The sequence below is a fragment of the Xenopus tropicalis genome, chromosome 6 (genome assembly GCF_000004195.4).
Source record: "Xenopus tropicalis strain Nigerian chromosome 6, UCB_Xtro_10.0, whole genome shotgun sequence".
NCBI classification, from domain to species: domain Eukaryota; kingdom Metazoa; phylum Chordata; class Amphibia; order Anura; family Pipidae; genus Xenopus; species Xenopus tropicalis.
The window spans coordinates 44,246,659-44,267,248 of record NC_030682.2 but is presented as its reverse complement, the minus strand read 5'-3'; the positions used below and the strand labels follow the sequence as shown (position 1 = coordinate 44,267,248).

General features: G+C 39.4%; 1 protein-coding gene across 2 annotated transcripts in view; it reads left to right on the top strand.

Moving 5' to 3' along the window:
• rftn1 (raftlin, lipid raft linker 1) overlaps window positions 1-20,590 on the top strand; it is a 189,697-nt gene that overhangs the window by 7,756 nt on the left and 161,351 nt on the right. For both annotated transcript variants that reach the window (XM_031903189.1, NM_001113084.1), the window contains exon 2: window positions 11,586-11,741. In XM_031903189.1, coding sequence (XP_031759049.1) covers window positions 11,597-11,741 — 145 coding nt within the window. In that variant the 5' untranslated portion in view covers window positions 11,586-11,596. The remainder of the gene's footprint in view (window positions 1-11,585; window positions 11,742-20,590) is intronic.

The following is a 20,590-nucleotide window of genomic DNA, read 5'->3' as shown; positions in this document are numbered from 1 at the left end:
GGAGCTGGCCTCTTGATAGGTAAATGTGCTGCAGCACCAGTGCATATATATACTTACTTATATATATAGAGAGAGAGTCACATGAAGTACAGCATTTAACAGGTCTTATGCAATCAAAGATAAGTATTTTTAATTTAATTTAATATTCCCTTGAGAAAGGTCACAGTCATTGTTTGTAAATTAAATTTAAAAATGTATCTTTGCTTGCATAAGGCCTATTGACTGCAGTACTCCGTGGGACTATTACATTATTTGTTACTAGGACCCAGTCGATATATTTTTTAGTGTAAGCGCTCCTTCTTTGGTACTATATATATATATATACAGTATATATATATATGTATTTGTAAATCTAAATATGTATGTGTAGACGTATATATACTGTATATAATGGAAAAGAAAGAAAGTAGATTTGGCAGTGTTACACTCATACACTCAGTGAGTCACAAGGGCTGGAAAGGCTTTAAAAAAAGCTTTCATCAGTGAGCAAAATGTGCATTATTATTAGCCCAGAAGTCCTTCACCAACTTTTGCACTGGAGCCCTTGCACATTTATATTTATTTGTATTTAATGGTAATATATAATTTATGAAGAAGCAGAATTTACTACAAAATGATGTATCATGTTGCAGTGTGCTGACAGAATTCACCATTGAAGATTGCTGCCCATATGTGGCATGTATGTTCTAAATGCATAGTATGAAACTCAGTGGCCAGCTTCATGTAAAATCAGGCTACAAATAGCAAATTGCTCAAAGTTTGGTGTCCTATTGTGTGTTTAGAATGAGTTTTTCTTCCTCTGGTGGAAGAGCAAGCCTTATAAATATGCTAATGGGAATGTTTGTTCCCTGCAGAGATCGCATTGCTTGCTAAATTTTCAATATTGCTAGATTTTTGCTTTCAGTCTCCAGCACAGCATTCCTTGCAGCTCAGACACCTGCATCCGCCTAGATTGGCCAGAGCCCCTATTGTTAGATCCTCCATAAAGCTTTATAATTCCCCACTATTACACTTTCATCTTTGGATGAAATGGAAATCTCATGCCTTTTAAAATCTAGCACTACTCGCTGACCTTAGTCACTTAATGCTGAAATCCTGAAGCACAAATGGGAAATAATTGCCCTCTATCAATGTTACTTACACTGGAAATCAGGGAAAAAGCACAACAGAATGACATGTTTTATGTGACGATTATTTTGGTACTTATCATTTGGATTCCGACATTTCACTGTTACCAGAAAGTGTACCCTTAAAAACATATCATAGAATGTGTTAGAAAAAACATGCATGCCTACCTGTATATGTGTCTGTTTATATATATATATATATATTGTGAGAGATACAAGCAGTAAGAATACTGTTTGGTGTATTTTCCTACATTGTTAAAGGTGAGATACATGTAGCACCAGGGAAAATGCCTGGTTTTGCAGCAGCTAATACTGTTTTCATGCAAATGAATTAGGAAAAGTCATATAAGTGAGTCCTGGAGTAAATGGAGGGATAAGGCTGATGCCACACCAGGCGTAGGGCTGATTTTTTCGGCAAGCGGAAAAACGCTTGCCGAAAAATCAGCCCTACGCCTGCTACTTGTGCCTGCACCCGAATGAATGGGATACGCTCGGGTGCAGGCACATGTAGCCGATATACGCATGAAAACGCGAGACTTTGCATTCTCTCGCGTTTTCCTGCGTATATCGGCTACATGTGCCTGCACCCGAGCGTATCCCATTCATTCGGGTGCAGGCACAAATAGCAGGCCTACGCCTGGTGTGGCATCAGCCTAATAGGATATGTCCTCCGTTCCATACTTCAGTTTGGATGTTAATTTGGCCAGCTGTAATTAGCTGCCTGATTAGGCTGCAGGTGAGCAGCAAATAATAGGGCTGTGGGATCACAGAGAGAGGTGATAGGTGATTGGCGTTTAAGGTTGGGGACTCAGAGGGGTTCACTCTCAGAGCGGGGCACAGGGCAGGAAGGCTGCCTGTGTCAGGAACTCCCAGAGGAGTCGTGACCAGGCGGATGAGAGCTGAAAAGAGTCAGTTAAGGCTGATGCCACACGTGACGTTTTTACGCTGCGTATTTTCTAATTCTCTCAGCGGCTGAAAAACACACAATGTCATCATCCATAGAAATAACTTGAAAAGACTCGAAGCAAACCACACAATGCGTAAATACGCTAGAAAACGCCTTACCACGGATTTTTCAAGCATTTGCCAAAATACTTAAGTATTTGCACAGCAAGCTATTCCTATGTATACACAAAGGCAGCTGCCAGACCTAGCGGAAATACGCAGCATTTTTTACTATTTCGCACTATTAGCACCATGGGAAACGGGATTTGCTACGTCACCAGTACTAGGCTGAAAAACGCCATAGTCAGGGGCTGTGTGGCTTGTGCGGCGTTTTTAGGCTGAGAAAATATGCAGCGTAAAAACGCCACGTGTGGCATCAGCCTTAAGGTGAAGCCTGAGCGTCCATGAGTGTGAGAGTCACTGGGGACAGTGAGAAACCCCATATAGGTTCCAGAGTGTGGAAGTAACCCTGGAAGGTGAGAGCCCTGAAGGAGGGACATATCACAACCCTGAACTGTTTATGAACTGTCTTATGTTGATGTTGGGAAGAACTGGCCCTAAATAAACCTGTGTTTTGCCTGAAAAAGTTGTGTCCCTGTCTCTTATGCTCCAGATCCTCTGCATGCCTGCCTACCATTGCTAATTCCCCCAAAATTGCGTGTACAGGCAGTCAGAATGTCACAATATATATATAATTGCTAATATGTAAGGAGAAATATGCATCTACCCCTACCAGTATGTGTGTCCACTTGATATACAGTCACTTGCACATACACAAATATACACTAACACTTTTACATTTGCACCAATATTATTAAATACAATACAAATGAAACATTTTATAGAACATGACAGTGGAACGCCACAGTGAAATATTCCCTATTTGATAGGAAATGGATACATCTGCAAATCGTGTAATGTTACAGTTACAGTCAGGATATTTAGAAGGTATTGTGGCAGGGTTAGGGCACCTGCTTCGCCATGGTTGTTTCATCTTGAATTTGGCTCCCAGCCACTCTGGCAGTTGGGAGATCTGTATTGGAATCCCTTGGGAATTTTAGGCTTCCCCTAGTCAAACAGCTGCATATTAGGACCCAAGCTCTAGCTGTTACCATGGTTGTCAGTTTTTAGCCAATATTTTCTAGAGGTATCATGTTGGTGCTGAGCCCCTGTGCCCCTGTGTATGACACCAGTAAAAAGCCTTATTATTGGATAGTGATTGAGTAATTCTGTATGGCTGCTGAATATACTGTAGAATATTCCATGCTTTACACTGCACGCACCTACATTTTAAAAATATTAATCTTTCTGATTTTCAGTCAGACCCATGGTATTTAATGGCATACCTATTTCTACAATTCTGTGGATCAGAGCTAGCCTGCAGTGGTCACAGTAATAGCCACTACCAGCATTATTGATGTTACTTTGTTTCTAGACTGCCATCTGTCTACACTTGGATGTGACCTTATGCTGATTGGTAACAGCCGGTTTCTTCCTGAGGTTCCTCCTTTCCTTGCAGTCTCGCAAACAGCAGGCATGTCATTATTTCTCTATTCACTGCCCCCAGACCAAGAGCTCTGACTATGGCTAGATTGGAGCAAGCTTACTATTGGTGTTTTACACAAATGCATCTATTTTCTATCATTCTGACTGATTTAATTTGCACCCCTGGCTCTGGTCCAGTAAGTAAATATTATATTTGGACTGATATACACTATCTATGCAGCTTAATTATAAGCAAAAATATTTCCTTAAGCAATTAGGCTTCCATTTGCTTTAATGTTTCTACTTGCCATTCTGGTTGCTCATTTGTATATTTGCTGAGCGGACTTTGAGTTGGCAGTCTATTTGCTTGTGCGTGGGCTCAAAACAATGTCTTCCCTGATTGATATCTAATTGTTATCTGTAGGGTAGACTGGAAAATCCTGACTGCCATGTTGGTCTATGGCTGGCAGGTCTGCTGTGTTAGCGCAGCATTTCGTTGGCCAAATCAGGCTCAGATCTACTTGTGTGCTGTTTAAGGCCAGCCTAAAATATCATCTGTAGGATCTAATGGGTGCAATAGATGAATACTTTCTGGGCTTTGCAGTCACTAACATTAGAGAGCACCGAGTAAAAAGCCAGACAAAGCAAAGTTATTTACTAAATCCATAATTGATCAGAATACCACAGATTCCCCCATGTCATATGGTTTTCCCTTTGCCCATGTTTGATGTAATGAGGATTCCCTACCCCCCTTACAGTGAAGCACTTTGTCTATAAGCTTTGTGTTAAATACTAGACAAACCAATAATGGTTTCCAGGATATCTTGCTTCCTTTTCTAATGACTAAATGCAAACTATGTGACAGTTAAAGTGAGACTTTGCTCATTATAGAGCCACAAATGCATATATACATAATCACCCCAAATACATCTGTATTGTATTTTAAAAAAACCCACATAATGTATGTTATATAAAATTTAGCAGCTTTTCTGCCATAAATGTACACTTTGTATTGACCATATATGGTGTGGAATGCAAATGGCTTTGTGTTCTGACTGTTAAGGTAATTAACTCTGGCGTTCTGTATGCCAGTATTGTTCCTCTGAGACTATACAGGAAATATATGGGAAGCCAATGATAAAGGCAGGCTTGCGGAAACTAGAGCATTTGTACATGGAAGTGAGGCCTTCATTGTGCAAACTGTGCATTTGTTTAATGTACACACAATTGTGTGAAGATTTATATCTGTTAAGAATCATTAATGTTGGCCCCAAACTGACAATTGGGATTTGGTACATTTGAAGATCAGCTGTAATGATATCATTGAATATTATTTTCCCCAATATATTGAATTATATTTTTAAAGATTGTGCTAACCCTACTTCATTATTTCACCGCACTGTAAAACAGTATAATCTTCCTTTCTATAACAGCAACAGTTTACAGGGCTCATGAGCTTAATGAATCCATTGATTAGTAAGCAGGCAATTTATAAATTCTCTCTTCCAGTCACAGGCCACGTGTCTCAGGGTGAATGGGGCGTTCCATTCCAGAATACCATATTCATTAAATTGTTTCATGGAGATGAAACCTTTTTGCCACAAAGTGGCCTTAATCCTAGTCCTTATCCTCAACAGCAGAGACTTTTCATATTCTCTAGGGACAATAGCTATTTATGAGGCTTTTATGCAGTTTTTCGACCTAGTAAATTCACTATTATTTTTTACCTTATTAGCCATTCTTGGGGTAGCAGTGAACTGAGCCAAGGTATTGTATTTCATTTTATTTTAGGTGTGTATACAAAATTTGCTGTACACTTATGTTATACTATTGTGAAACTGGAATAATCATCCCTTTGGCATTGCATATATATGATGAATCTAAGTAGATCACTGTGCCGTTTGTTGAGAGAGTCTAGGGTTGTCAGCTCTCTAGTTTGATCCTAAAGAATCCACTTTTAGCTGTTCTGAGGAATCAAGTGTATGTCTTCTGGGACAGTGGTTGCTGTCCACAGTAATTTGCACCTAAAACCACTTTCACTAAAGGTACTTGCATCAAAATTGGTTCTTTATATTTCTCTATAGTTGTGCTCAGTCCTTTCTGCATGCTGCTCCGAATAGGGTGCTGCTGTGCCTATTGTCCAAGGAAAACCCTGGAGCTACCCCCACCTCCTGACCAGGTGGCAGCTTGACGCCCTGCATCAATAGGTGCAGCACACTTATTCCTAAAGCACTGAGTGCAGACATTACTTGCTCCCCTAATACCAGATATAACTTAATCAATCACCAGAAATGATGCCAGGCAGACTTAGAAAATATTCAGCGCAACTGTGCCCGATTTGTGATGAAAAGCAGTTGTGTTCAGTTTGCCAAATCAGACGAAACTGAGGTAGACACAGCAAAAAAAAAAATGGTGATTGTATTCATAGTTGCACTGTAATTAGTGCTACTTATTACATACAGTATGTATGTGTACAGCCAAAAACTGTCAGATGAAGACATGATGGAATGAAACTGGTTAATAAATACACGTATGTCAGTACAGTCAGTATACATCTGTAACTATTTATAGAATGGCATCATTTCATTTATACAGATGAAGCCAGCTTTCATGCTGCATTTGGCTTAAATCAGGCCATTATGATGCAAAGGGGCCCACATGAAAATATAGGTGATAAAAAAAAAATAGCAATCATTTTGTCACGCAGTTATCCCTATAAGCATTAGCCACTATAAGAACCCTGGATTTCCAGACTGCCAATAATGCTATCAATTGCACTCAGGTCATCAGAGCAGGCTGAACAGGTGCATTGGTACTAACAGCAAGTTCATGAATGCAAGTACTTTTACAGCATCAATTCGTGCCTAATTTCACCTCCATATTAGTACTTTGCACTAGTTCTTATTGTGTTCAGAAATAAGCTTCTTCTGTTTTAGTTAAAGGTGTTCCTAGGCAGAATATTGATCTGTATTTAGATATTTGCGCCTATTTCATTTGCCAATTCGTAGCTACCATGTATTAGTAAGTTAGAGCATTTGATATATTTATGTTGTACAGAAATAGCAGGTTTAATTTCTTATTTTTTGGTCTAAGTTTGGAAAAGCAAAAGTAATAAAAATTTGTAGCATGTGTAGCTATAGCATGTGTAGCTATACACATTAAAGGTTTCATTAAACCCCTCAAATGGCACTGGGCAGCTGTGCCACTTCAAAAGGCCAGCACTGCACTGAGGGTGGAAATAAAAGAGATTTTTTTAGCACGACTCGCGAGTCTTTTTCGGCGATTTCGGGAAATCACGCTGCCGCGTGTGCCATCCCGCCGGCGGGCCATGGCAACTCGGGGAGATTAGTCGCCCGCGAACAGGGAGTTTTGTCGCGGGCGACTAATCTCCCCCGTGTGCCAGAGCCCTAAAAGGTAACAGGTTATTTTAAGTAACTGTATACATTAATAAAAACTTCAGGGGAGTGACAAGTCATGCAGGTGCGGTTGCAGGCTTTGCACCCAGGTCCCCACATTCTTCTGCATAAATACAGAGATAAAAAAAATAAGAGAAAAGTTATATTCTTATGAGGTTTCCTCCACTTACAAAAGTGTAAAAGATCTTTTACATCAGGAAAGCATTGTTCACCCTGCTTACTAGTGTTATATGCAGGCCCTAAAAGGCATACAGGATATAACTTGTTGAGTAAGAACTGGAAGGGCCTTCGGCCATGATGAGCCCTTACATGAAGGGAAACGATGGAATTGTATTTTACATGAAAATGGGCAAAAGAGAGATTTTTGAAAACAATTGTTGTTTTTAAGTTCCTTTGAACAGAGGAAGGGGGTGTATTTATCATGTGAATTTGGAAGAAAGTCTATTTATTTTCTATTATTTTTTATAGTATCCAGCTCACAATAAGGAATTCACAATGCAAAGGCATGGACTGATTCTCTCACTGCTGGAACAGGGACTAAACACCCACTGTGGTGCGCGGTCACTTGTTCCCAATAAAGATCTCCCAGTTTATTGGCTTCCCTACTCCCTCTGAACTCCAATGAAAGAAACTGTATTCTGAGAAGCATTTCTTTTTTAACAGCATTTTTCCAAATGTATTAAAGGGACACTGTCATTTCAAAATAATTCCCTTTTTATCAGCCATTTTTTCTTTCAATCATTTATATACTTTGATGGTTCACTGGCTCCGCCTTTGCTAATCTTATCTCTTTTAGGTAAAACTATGAAAGTCCTTTTCAGCCAACAGTGTTGTATATTTACTTTTCATAAATGACCATTTTACATGACTCAGTTGCTTATTGCCTGAATGTCTTATGTTATATTACTGAAAAGGCAGAAATAGAATAGGTTATGTGCTTTGTGCATGGGCTATAAAAACTGACCAGGTAAACTAAGTTTAATTAAAAGATTAATTAATATATATAATTTTTTTTTGCCTTATTCCACAGAACCAAATATAGATTTTATACTGAACTGAACCGTTGCTTGGTGTGTCTATATCACTTATTCTGGGTTTATAACCCATACGTGTGCAATGCCACCTTCATAAATCAGCCCTAGTGTGTGATACATGGCAGATCAGTGCTGCCAATACCAGAGCATAAGTGCCATCATCCATAATTTACAGAGAACAAATTAGACAGCTTGATTGCTCAGTCAAGTTGTTTTTGTGTGTGGGATGTGAGATCTAATTTGGCTAGCCTAGCGCACTCTCTATCTGGCTAGTAAATATCAGAATAATTTCTGCGTAGTGTATCCTGATAAACATAATATTCCAATCTGTTCTTAATTAGTTTATTCCTATCTTCTTCTTGTGGTTCAGCTATCATTGTACGTTCTGGAAGGCAAGGAACAAACCCTATGGAGAGCGGACAAAATAAAAGTATCTGTTTCTGCTTTATAATGCTCTCAGCCATTTAATTGGAAACAGGCTGGACGGGGAGAATTTATATTTGGAACTATTATATGACATGTTTTAAATAAGGCTGCAAAAAAGAAAGACAGCACTGTCTTGGTTTGGTTAAAACTTGGGGGTCATTTATAAATACTGGGCAAATTTGCACCTGGACAGTAATCCATGGCAACCAATCAGATGGTTGCTTTCAGTGTTCAACCTGTGGCTGGCTGGAAAAAACTAAACACCTATTGGTTGCTATGGGTTACTGCCCAGATGCAAATTTACCCAATGTTTATAAATGAGTCCCTATATAATACATATATATATTGTAATCACTCACAGCCATCAGTTTTTCTCAAAAGTAAAAAAATAGGGGGTGAAAAATAGAAAGTGTATCTAATGGGCTCCTCAAGATGAAATTTTAGGAGCAATCTGCATTTTTTCTAGAAAGGCAAAGTCGGTCCGGGGACCGCATCAACGAACCAATGCGGCCCCCGATCCGACTAGATTTTCTAACCTGCCTGAACGAGATCTGGGCGATTTCAGGCCAGATATCGGTCGGGCAGGCCCGTCGGGAGTGCTCAGACACGGGCTGATTATCTGCTACTGTCGGCCCGTGTATGGGGACCTTAACACCAAATTGATAAAAATCAGCTTAACAGTCAAAAATGGGGAAAAGGGGTTAAAAAATGCAGAATGTTTGATACTAAATATACAGTGAGTTAGGCCACATTAATACATAAAGGTTAATTTACAGCTTCTAAGGAGGTATGCAAAATGCCAAAAATTTACGTTGCCTTAATAATATGGCTGCCCCAATGAATATAACATTACCTGCATTCAGCAGTGCTGTACAGGGGGAGACATAAAGACGTTTCCTCTTGCCCCTCATCTCCTAACATGCACGCCAATTGGACATGCAAGTTAGTGAGCGGCCGAGGATGCCAGATGCAATGGGGCCCTGTCGGTAAGGAGAGGGCTGGCCTCTGTGCCCCCTGATGTTGCAGTCTGCACCTGGAGTTTTTATGTGGGGTGAGGTGCACACCTCAGCCAGACCAAGGGGAGGAAGTGTTTGCTGAATGAGCACACGCTTGCACCAGTTGGTGCTCTTGCACGTCTTCCCTGTTGAGCTATAAATGTTCAGACCTATAAGGCACACATAATAGTTCCCTAAATTGTTTCAGCTGTTTCCAGCTTATTCGTTCCAGCCGGCTTTCATTCATATCAATGTGTGGTAAAAGAGTGGTATCGAACTGAAATACACAGGCAAAGAATCTCTGCATGTGACATAGGCCCACGGCAGTGAGATCGCTGACCAGGAAATAACATTACATTCTTTGTCTTACAGGAAAAGAATGGAATTTGACTTTTATACACCAACACTGGCAGCCCCAGCTTTGCTTACAATGGAGAGTTTTTTTCTCAACTCTTTTCCCGCCACTTGTTTTTAGTTACTTTTTCAATGCCATTACAATAAAATAAATAAACTATTTCAGTGTTGGCATTACAGTATAAAACTATAACATATGTTGCATGGTTATAAATAGGTCTCCTAGCAAGATGTGGGCTACAGATTGGAAACTGGGTAACTGTTGCACTACAATACCAACTGAAAGCTTTCCAATAGCTTTATGACTGATGAGGACAGTGGTTCTTTAAGATAATTTGTTCTTCTTTTTAATCTGCTCATTTGCTTTGCAGCTCAAAAATAAATAAAATACCAACACAGGGTTTATTACAGCACTTATGTTTAAAAGTTATAGAAAATGCATTATTAGGTGACCCTCCCTTTTACAGTAAAGTATGTAACTGAAGTACAGAGGTGTAATTCCACAGCAAAGCATGTTACGAAGGCTAAATCTCTTCTATATGTACAGAAGAAACAAATATAATGCAACTCTATATAGATAATACTCTGTAGGGGTTATTTATAAAGTGCAGAGCAGGGTGTAATATCCGACCAACGAACACAGGTTTCCACTCCGCTCCACTCTTTGTGCCATGTACACAAGTCTTTGCACTTCACTTGTATCCATGTGTGCCTAAGCTATCACCATGTACCAGTTTTGGGGCTTGACATTTAAAGCACCTTGTACCTACCACCTTCCCTTCCCAGGCAGTGAGTACATGCTGGGTGAACCAGTTTAAAGACATGCAAATGAAAAGTGTGTTAGTGCATGCCCATGTATTGCTCATTACTTTACAGGTTGTGCCCAATTGCAAGCAGTCAACTAATGACACAAATCTTGGAAAAATTGTGAAATGCGACGAAGTTTTTGCAAATTAGCCTTTTTACTATTTTACTACTGATGGGTGAAATGTTTCGCCAGGCATGGGTTTGCGGGGAATTTCCGCGTTTCGCCATTGGCGGATTGTTTCGCGAAACGTGCGAAAAAATTCGGCGCATGTCAAAAAATTATTGCAACGAAATAATAGCCGCGTGACTAAATAATAGCCACGGGCAACAAAATAATAGCCGCGCAACGAAAGAATAGCTGCGGGTGACATTTTGACGTGCAACATTTTCGCCGTTTTGCGAATTTTCCACAGTTTCGCAAATCTTTTGAAAGATTCGCAAATTTTTGGCGAAGCGAAACGGGATTCACTCATCACTACTTTTTACTTCTGTAAGTAAAGACCTCTAAATGCAAGTTACCCCTCTTATTCCCTGTCATGAATTTATTGAAATGATTAGCTCATGTGGTATGCGCAAAGTGGTCTTTTAGAATTTATGGCTAAAAGAGGCCATATTAGCTTTCTGCATAAAAAGGTGTGCAAACTGTACCCTTGAATCAGTAATATTTCATCCTTAACTGTGTTTTGATAGGATAAGATCTGATTAACTTTTCTTTAAATATTTTATTAAATGCTTTATTCAGCTATTATTGCATATGTTCAGTCAGTGGGTCCGCTGATTGAAACATTGATTAAATGATCTAAATGTTCCTATTTCAGTGCACAGATGATAAGCTAATGAGTGGTAAAATATAATTGGTCACTGATATGGTGGCAGCTGGCCTGTTGCATAACTCTCAGCCATCTGAGCTTGTATAAAATAAACAGTAAAAAATGTTAACCCCAAACCTTGAAAACTTGGAGAAATATTCACCAGATTGTTTTTTTTTTCTTGTAGCACCAGCAACAATGGGCTGTGGGCTAAATAAATTGGAGAAACTGGATGACAAAAGGCCAGGTAACATCTATTCTACCCTGAAGCGACCGCATGTTGAAACTAAGATCGATGTGGCGTATGAATATCGGTATGTCGACTTCACAACATTAAGTCAAGGTATGTTTACATGAATCCTTATTTGTCATGGGCTTTGTTCCATTGTCCTTCACTTCTGAGTTGGACCCAATCAGACCAAGAAGGGAATATGTAAATATGTAATTCAGGAATGTCCAACCTGTGGCCCAGCCAGTTGCTATTTGACAGAAACTTCCAGGATATTGCTAGCACCCAAGGCTTATTTGTGATGTGTTAGGTGTTGTAGATTAACAACCATTGGGCCATGGACTGGCTATCCCTGATGTAAGTATTACAAATTGCAAATACTGGTACACATTATGATAAGTTTGTGTGGCTACATTTGGACCAGGAGACTGACCCACAAATTGAAGAGTTTTGTCATCCAACAGATGCTAAGTGCATGTCTTACCTTAAGAAGTTTATACAGATGTGCAGACATGTTGGTCATCTTGCAGTCATTTCAGGAATAATTAGTACAGCAAATAAATATTTGCTGCAATTCACCTTAATTAGGCTTCAGGTCTCCTTAAAGAGAGCTGCCCCACATGTGCTGTAGTGTAATGATATTGTGGTATTATTGCTGATAGTATGCTCTAGTGCATGTTTATTGCATTATCACTTTTCTAGGCAGCATGTAATACTAGTTCTATGTGAGAATCTGTAGTCGAAAACTATTAAGGATACCTTGAATCCTGGATTTGGTTGGCTGATTCCTAGCACTTATTGCCCAAAAAAATGTGAACCCTTAAAGGCCAAGGTAAGTGTAAATCACAGGGGGGTTGCCCATAGGCTAGGCATCTGCTTGATGACAATTTTTTACCTAAAAATATCAGACTGGTGCTCCTTTTACACCTGGGGTAAATACATGGTGCACCACTATGAAAGATCCTTGGTCCTTTGTGGTGGTTCTATACCAGGCAAATGCGCATGCACTTGGTCCTGTCAGGCAAATGGCACTTGTTTTTTAATGTCATGTAACTTTATAGTGCTTATCAACTAAAATTAGATTTTACTTACAATCTGGAATGGTGGATGGTCACTGAAATGCTGATCTGCACATTAGTTAAACAAAATTACCCAAAGTCCCCATAAAATTTTTTGAGATTCTTTTTATTTATCCACATGGAGAAGGATTAGCTATTACATTTCCCCCATTGTCGGTAAGTTGGAAATGATCAGCACAACCCAAAGCAGCAGCCTACATGAGCCAAAGGGAATTTTAATGATGAAATATTTTAATGTTAAAAAGCCCTTGTCCATGAAAAATAAGTACAGAAGGGTTTTTTTGTTTTTTCTTTTGCTGCTGCTGTTGCAATCCTTTTAAAAGTAGAAAAAAAGAATGAACAATTCAGGGGCACAAGCTAATTTTGTGGGGAGTGGGAATAGACGGATAGGACTGGCATATATAAATAAGTGATTTCTCATTCTGTCAGCTTTGTCAGTATCAATATGAAAAACAAAGAGGACAAGACTGAAATAATAAAAGGGATGACAAAAGATGGGGTAAGATTACATTCATTAGCAGTCATATTGCAGGACATGAAAGGGCCACAAACTGCATTGATTCAAATGAAATTCTCCTCAGTTCTGGCAGGGATAAATATGGAGATGTAAAACCATCACTGTGTCAGGGGGCTTTATGCATCTGTGGGAACACATTGACAGGAAGTGTGGTTTTACTTCTATAGATGTCAGCATCGCCATGTTTTAGAGATGGCTTTAGTATGACATAAACATGCCTAAATGCCAGTGGAATGAGCTTCCCTGCATCTGGCTTCATTATCTGCATCTGCTTGCCATTTAGGCACTGACAACAGGCTAATTATTACTTTGGGATCTAACAAATATATCGCTAGGTATTACTTGCTACATGTTTAGCAGTTGGCAAACACCAAAATATGAGATGTTAAACCTGTGCTTTCCCGCAGATTGTAACTATAAGTTCCAGTATTGCTCAGCAGCTTATATAAACCTGTGAAATTTGCACTCACTGGGCCCATTTAATTTGGAGAAATTTAGGCATATATATGCATGGAGCTGTCTGGTTTCAAGCCTAAGGGAAGTGGGCCTTTTATGTGTTATGTGGGTTATGCTCATGATTAAACATTCCTGGAACCCCCCTGAGCTTGTAGACTTATGCTGGAAGTTGCAGTTTTGCAACAAGTGTTCTTGCCCATGCCCAATTATACATTAATACTATTATTAGAGTTTTTACTAATTCCATATGCAAGCATATATCAATGTGCAATTCAAACCGCAGCTGCACTCTGCACCCTTATCCCAATGGCACATCTGGTGCAAGACACTGAGCGGAGAGTATGGCAGCCCTGTACTTCATTTTTAATTCATTCATATTTATCAAATGGTGAGTTCTAACTTTTACCCTAAACTCACAACTTTGATAAATCTGCCCCCTAGTTTAGATCTCTAGAGCACCTTGCACCCTTTGTCCCATGTGCTGCCAATTGGATGAAACAGATGCAGATGGGTGTAACTCTTTGCAGGCCATGGAGGATGTGCAAAAAATTGCATTGGTGGGTTGGATGAACTCTGAGGTGGCAAAGTGTGTTGTAGGCAAGAAACATTTTGAATCTTTTTTTGCACTTTTCAAAAAAAAAAAAAAAAAAAACAGACTGAGTGGTAAGGAAAAGCAACAGACAGTGCCATGGGGAGTGCACCCTGTTGCTACAATAAATAGCAAACCTTATACCATGTCATTGTCCTTAAATTACCAATCAGGATCTTGGGATTGATTGTGCTGGTGTCATTGAGTGTTACATGCACACATGGGTTATAGAGGGAGAGAAATATTCTTAGTGTATGAAGATAGAATAGGGGTTTGGTTAGGGTGTACTGTAGCTGGTGTAGCTGTAGCTGGATCAGCAGTGCAATGGCATTTCTGTAAGTACGGTGCCCAATCTACAAAGGTTGTTGTGAATGTCAAGGGTTGGCACACCATGGAACAAACTCTTTTAGCAAGATTGGATGAGAGTGAAGTATGTGCAGCCAAGATGAGACATTAAAGCCTAGAGGTAGGGAATAGTGTATCTAGGGTTAGTAAACAGTAGGGTACAGTATGTTGGGAATCAGAGTTTGTTTGAAGTGACCTTTCAGTTGGATGGGGGAGTAGAATATGTAGAGATTACAAGCATCTGACCATGTAACTGAGAGAGAGTAACATGTATTGCTAAACATAGTGACTGGCGGTGATTTATTTATTTATTATAATGTTGTCTCCCACAATGTGTACTTTTCTATAAAATTTGCACAGAGCTGATTATCCCAGTAGTACATACATACATTCATAAATTCATACATACATACATACATTCATACATACATACATACATACATACATATATACATACATACATATATACATACATGACTGAAATGTAGAATAATGAATCCAGTGTTACACTGAAAGGATAAAAGATACAGAGGCATAGGGGCAACAGAGGAGAGTAGGCTGTTTAATTTCACTGAAATGAGAGTGGGGGGGGCATTTAATATACGATTCACATGTAGGTGAATCTTCAAGTTTAATAACACAACACCTGAAAATCTTTCTGAAGTCAGTTTTGAGCACTGAGAGTAAATCTTTTATCAGAGGCGATTTTCAGTATGCTCTATGGTAAGGTTGTTTCTGGCGTTTTGTAGCTGTGACAAAACGTGGATGACAAAACGTGCATCATTGCCCTAAAGCACTCTACATTTGAGAAGTAATGGTTTTGTTGCATTCCTTCTGCTCGCAGAGAGTTGCGTTGTTGGGATACAGAAATTACTCGTAATGTGATAGAGGGGAAGTGTCCTACTACTTTACTGTCAATTGTTTTTGAACTATAAATCTCCATAGGAAAGGGAAGCAGGAGAGACAGGAAGAAAAGAGAACCTGCTATTCACAAATGTATATTTAATGTATGACCAGAGAGTAAAAGTGCTGTTTAATATTCTTTTACCTTTCCACGGAGAAATTCAGCAACAACTTTCAAGTGTTATTATTTTGTTAGCAAATGTTTATTCAGAAAAATGGTGATTTATTTAAATGGGTGTTATGCTAATATTTATTCAAATATATAAAAAAGAGCAAATGTGACATGTATGTATAGGTATCGTTAAATCATTTTTTCTTGTTGATTCAGTGGTCTCACCAAGCAGTGTTCCCTCTTCTAGGCACACATAAAGAATTTTGTGTTAAAATACATAAGGGATGCCACTTACTGACATACTGAAACCCCAACACAGGAGTGTGCCCCTCAGTGCCCATGCACTTCCAGGGAGAGGCGCAGAATGCACAGTTATGGATTTCCATGCAGCAATCCTTCTATCTACATAGCAGGGTGCAAAAGGCAAAACACATGGCAGAATGCTTCTATTATTTGCACTTTGCATCCTAAACTGCATGTAGCAAATGCCCCTTCTAGACTAGGGAAAAAAAATTAGAAGGAACATTGTTATTGTTATTGAGTGACATCTAGCAAATTAGAATTGAATTTTAATGATAAGTACCTATTATTCAGAATCTTTGGGACCAAGGGTTTTCCAGATAATGGGTCTTTCTGTAATTGATATAATTATACCATATAAATTACAAGAGATACTGACTTTTTTACATATGTCATAACATGGTCTTTGCATGCTATTAATAATTTTGGCCGATGCTTTTGCTTCAGTAAGTATTAATGACATCTTAGTTAGGATCTAGTACAGGTATAGGACCTGTTATCCAGAATGCTCGAGACCGAGGGTATTCCAGATAAGGGGTCTTTCCGTAATTTGGATCTCCATACCTTAAGTCTACCTAAAAATCAATAAAACATTAATTAAACACAACAGGATTGCAGTTTTGCATCCAATAAGGATTATTTATATATTAGTTGGGATCAATTGCAACGTACTGTTTTACTACTACAGACAAGAAGGAAATCAGTTTTGAAATTATTTGATTAAAATGGAGCCTATGGGAGACGGGCTTTCCGTAATTCGGAGCTTTCTGGATAATGGGTTTCCGGATAAGGGGTCCGATACCTGTACAAGGTACTGCTTTATTATTATATAGAGAAAAGGAATTCATTTTTAAAAAATACAATTATTTCTTTAAAATAGACTAGAATGGTAGATGGCCTTCCCATAATTCATTGCTTTCAGGATAACACGTTTCCTAGTAGTGGTTCCGATACCTACCATCGCTGCCCATTCTGGAATAAGGATCTCAAAGACTTATGAATTCTGCAATCAGGCAACATTATACATTGAGGGCCTGCTGTTGCTACTGTGTAGCAGTATTGTGGGATACGACTTCAAGCAAAGCAAATTTTATTTTCCTCTATACCAGCAGTCGGCCTCCTTTATAATGTGAGCCCTCCTCTCAATTAGTATTTTTAAGAAGGGAGGTGTGAAATTCAATCAGTTCACTTTCTTGATCCTCTTGTTATTTAACTTGCTACAATCCCACAAAATGACTATTGAAATTCTGCGTTTTTTGTTCTGAATGATAATGGCGAAACTGCCACTGTTTGTCTGATTGTTAATTTGAGAAGTGAAGGCAGAATGTGCTAAAAACAGCTCATCTGCGTGCCTGAAAGCAGCGTAGGAAGGAAGCCTGCTCGGAGAAGTAGGACTTGTGGAAAGATTAGTGTGTTGTGACAGTGCCCTGTGTAAGACTGGAAGGGAAATGGGGGAGCAGCCGCTGAAACAGACCACGTTGTTTATGTAGAGGAGAACTTTTTCTCTGCCTCTTTGAACTTCCTGAGTGAGTCTGTCACACAAATGTGAATAGAACAGTCGGTCGTCAACAGCCATAAACGCGTTAGGTGAGAAAATGTACAAAGAAAGTGACATAATTTGCTTGATTATGTCACTGCCTTGGACTGGTTAGTTAAATCTTCCATCTGTGATGGAGAGAGCTGCCAGCTCATAAAGGGAATGATATTCAGACTACTCACAGCAGATAGGCATTAGCTAACACACACTAATAACGTTTTCAAGTTGCTACCAAAGAAACACAGAGCTTTGCTGTATTGCACTTTGCAAGCAAACATAGAGAATACTCTGGCATTGCGCACAGTCTGTTCATGGAGGCTTTTGACTGGCACCCTGTGTTGCTAACCCTGCAGCAATCACTATTGCAGGAGACCTCAGAGGCGAAAAGACTACAAAGACCCAATCTGTGCAGAGTTACCTTTGTCAGGTGGTGCCCATGCTCTTTTAACAGACACAGCTTTATCAGGCACTAACTTTTTAATGACATATTTATTGCTGTCAGCATTCATAGCAGTGCCCCTTTAATATAGCAAATGTATATGTTATGTGCATAGAGTATGATCAGATAGATTTTATTAAAGCCATGCAGTACATTGCTGTTCCATATTCAGCATACCATAGTGGCTTTGTTCCCCTAAAGCTGCATTACCACAAATGTAGGTCTCCTTAAATTAGTGTTTGCTTTTAAATTAGGGATGCACTGAATCCAGGATCCGGTTCGGGATTCCTCCAAGATTCAGCCTTGTTCAGCAGGATACGGCCAGATCCATGCCTTAGGACAAACCAAATCCAAATCTTTAAAATCACGTGACTTTTTGTCACATAAACATTTACATTTTTTCACTGTGTGATTTGTGCGCAGTTCTCTTTAGGTCTTCCTTGTCCTAATTTGCAGATGCTTGACGTGAGCAACGTCGGATCTTGACAGAACATTTATTAATAACAATCAGAGTTTTAATTTAAAACATATGATAAGAACAAATATGATACAAAACAACTCATGAACACAATACAAATGTTTGTATAACAAACAACCAACTTTGAATAAACATACACCATAACATACACCATAACAAGCCAATAACTGCACAGCGCAACTGGCGCTGCCAGCTGCCCTTCTAGCCCGGAACCCCCTACCCAAACTCACCTCCTAATCCACTTACTTACCCCTGAGGTTCCAGGCATGCCATCCCCAAACAATTATCAAACTCCTTTCCTAACCCAACCATTGTTTTCCCCCAACTCAATCACCCCACCAACACCACTCGTTGCCTCCACCTCTATAGGGAGGGAGGGTAGGCGTTTTCCTATGCTGCCTAAAATGGATGAGGAGCGGAAACGTTTACAGCTATTTATACCCCTAATACAAAACAACCAATCAGATAAAAACTGGGAGTGGCTATGTCTGCCCTACTGCTACGTCATGCCCCTGCTTCCCTACGTTTCCCTACGGGTCATTGGGCTACTGGACAGTATATAATTGTGGATTCATTGAATCCCTTTCTTAAATTCATAAACTCTTAGTTAGAGATCATAGAAAACTGTATAGAGCAGTGATCCCCAACATGTTACTCACCAACCTCTTGGATGTTGCTCCCAGTGGCTTTAAAGGCTTTAATGTGGCTCACGGGTAAAAATGGTTGGGGATCACTAGTATAGAACAGCAACAACGAAAAGATGACAAAGTTGAAAACTGGAGCCTGCTATACCATCATTTATTATTTTCAATATGTATTTTAATGTGGGATCCTTTTTACTTTCTTTTTCCTTGTTTGCAGATTTAGCTTTGCGTAATGCTCCATTGTTTATAGTTTGTCTGGCCATAACCTTAATATTTCTTATTATAGTCCTGCTTTACTGTCATTTTTCTGTCAAGCAGCCCCAAGGGGCATGGCCTAGTGATCAAGGGTTTGTGGCGAGACAGATACAGATAAAGACTGATCCATATCGGGAGGAACAAACTCCTAGGTATGCTCAAATCATATTGTCTAGTTTTCCTGAATTAGTTAGAATTAGGTAGCATAATTCTGCATAATGTATAGTTGCCCCTTACTGTGCAGCTTTATTGTTTAGTTACCTCTGCTTATCACTTCTGAACAAATAAATGATGAATTATTTCTTCCTTCTATTACCTTTTGTGTTATGATTTATTTCCTGCTTCCTGTGGGGTAATTCAGAAAGGGTTCACAACTTTCTCTGTGAGGTAAGATCCTCTTTCTGAATCATCAGCTGCGGACCTCAGCCCAGTATAAAATACAAATGCCCAAGTTCTTTTCACCATATGCAACGTTAGATCATAGACTTCACATGCCAAAAGCAAACAGAATATATGAATCCAAGAAACCTGTACCAAACTAATACACTACACCCAAAATGAATATTTGCATGTTTTTGTGTTAAGCAAGAAAATCCTACTAGGAAACTATTTCTTTATAAACAGTATGAAAGTACAAGTATGGAACCTGTTACCCAGAATGCTCAGGACCTTGGGTTTTCCAGATAATGGGTCTTTTTTTCGTTATATGGATCTTAATGCCTTAAAGCTGGCCATACACGCACCGATACTATCGTACGATATTCGGTGCGTGTATGGCATGTCGGCGAGTCGACCGATATCGCAGGAAGCTGCTGATATTGGACGACTCGCCAATCGGCCAGGTTAGAAAATTTTGATCGGGCGCCATAGAAGGCGCCTGACCAAAATCTGCCGTCAGGGCTGAATCGGCAGAAGGAGGTAGAAATCCTATTGTTTCTACCTCCTTATCTGCTGTTTCAGCCCTGACTGTGTGTGGCGGATCTGACGATGTTTCGTCAGACCGCCACGTGTATGGCCAGCTTAAGTCTACTAAAAAACATTAAATAAGCCCAATAGGATTGTTTTGCCTGCAATAAGGCTTAATTATATCTAAGTTGTGATCAGGTACAAGAAACTGTTTTATTATTACAGAGAAAAAGGAAATCATTTTTTAAAATTAGAATTATTTGCTTATAATGGAGTCTTTGAGAGATGACCTTCCTGTAATTAGGAACTTTCTTGATAACAGGTTTCTGGATAACAGATCCCATACCTGTAATACATAGGAGGCACAGATTGATGATCTGGCTCAGCTTAATGCTTAATGCTC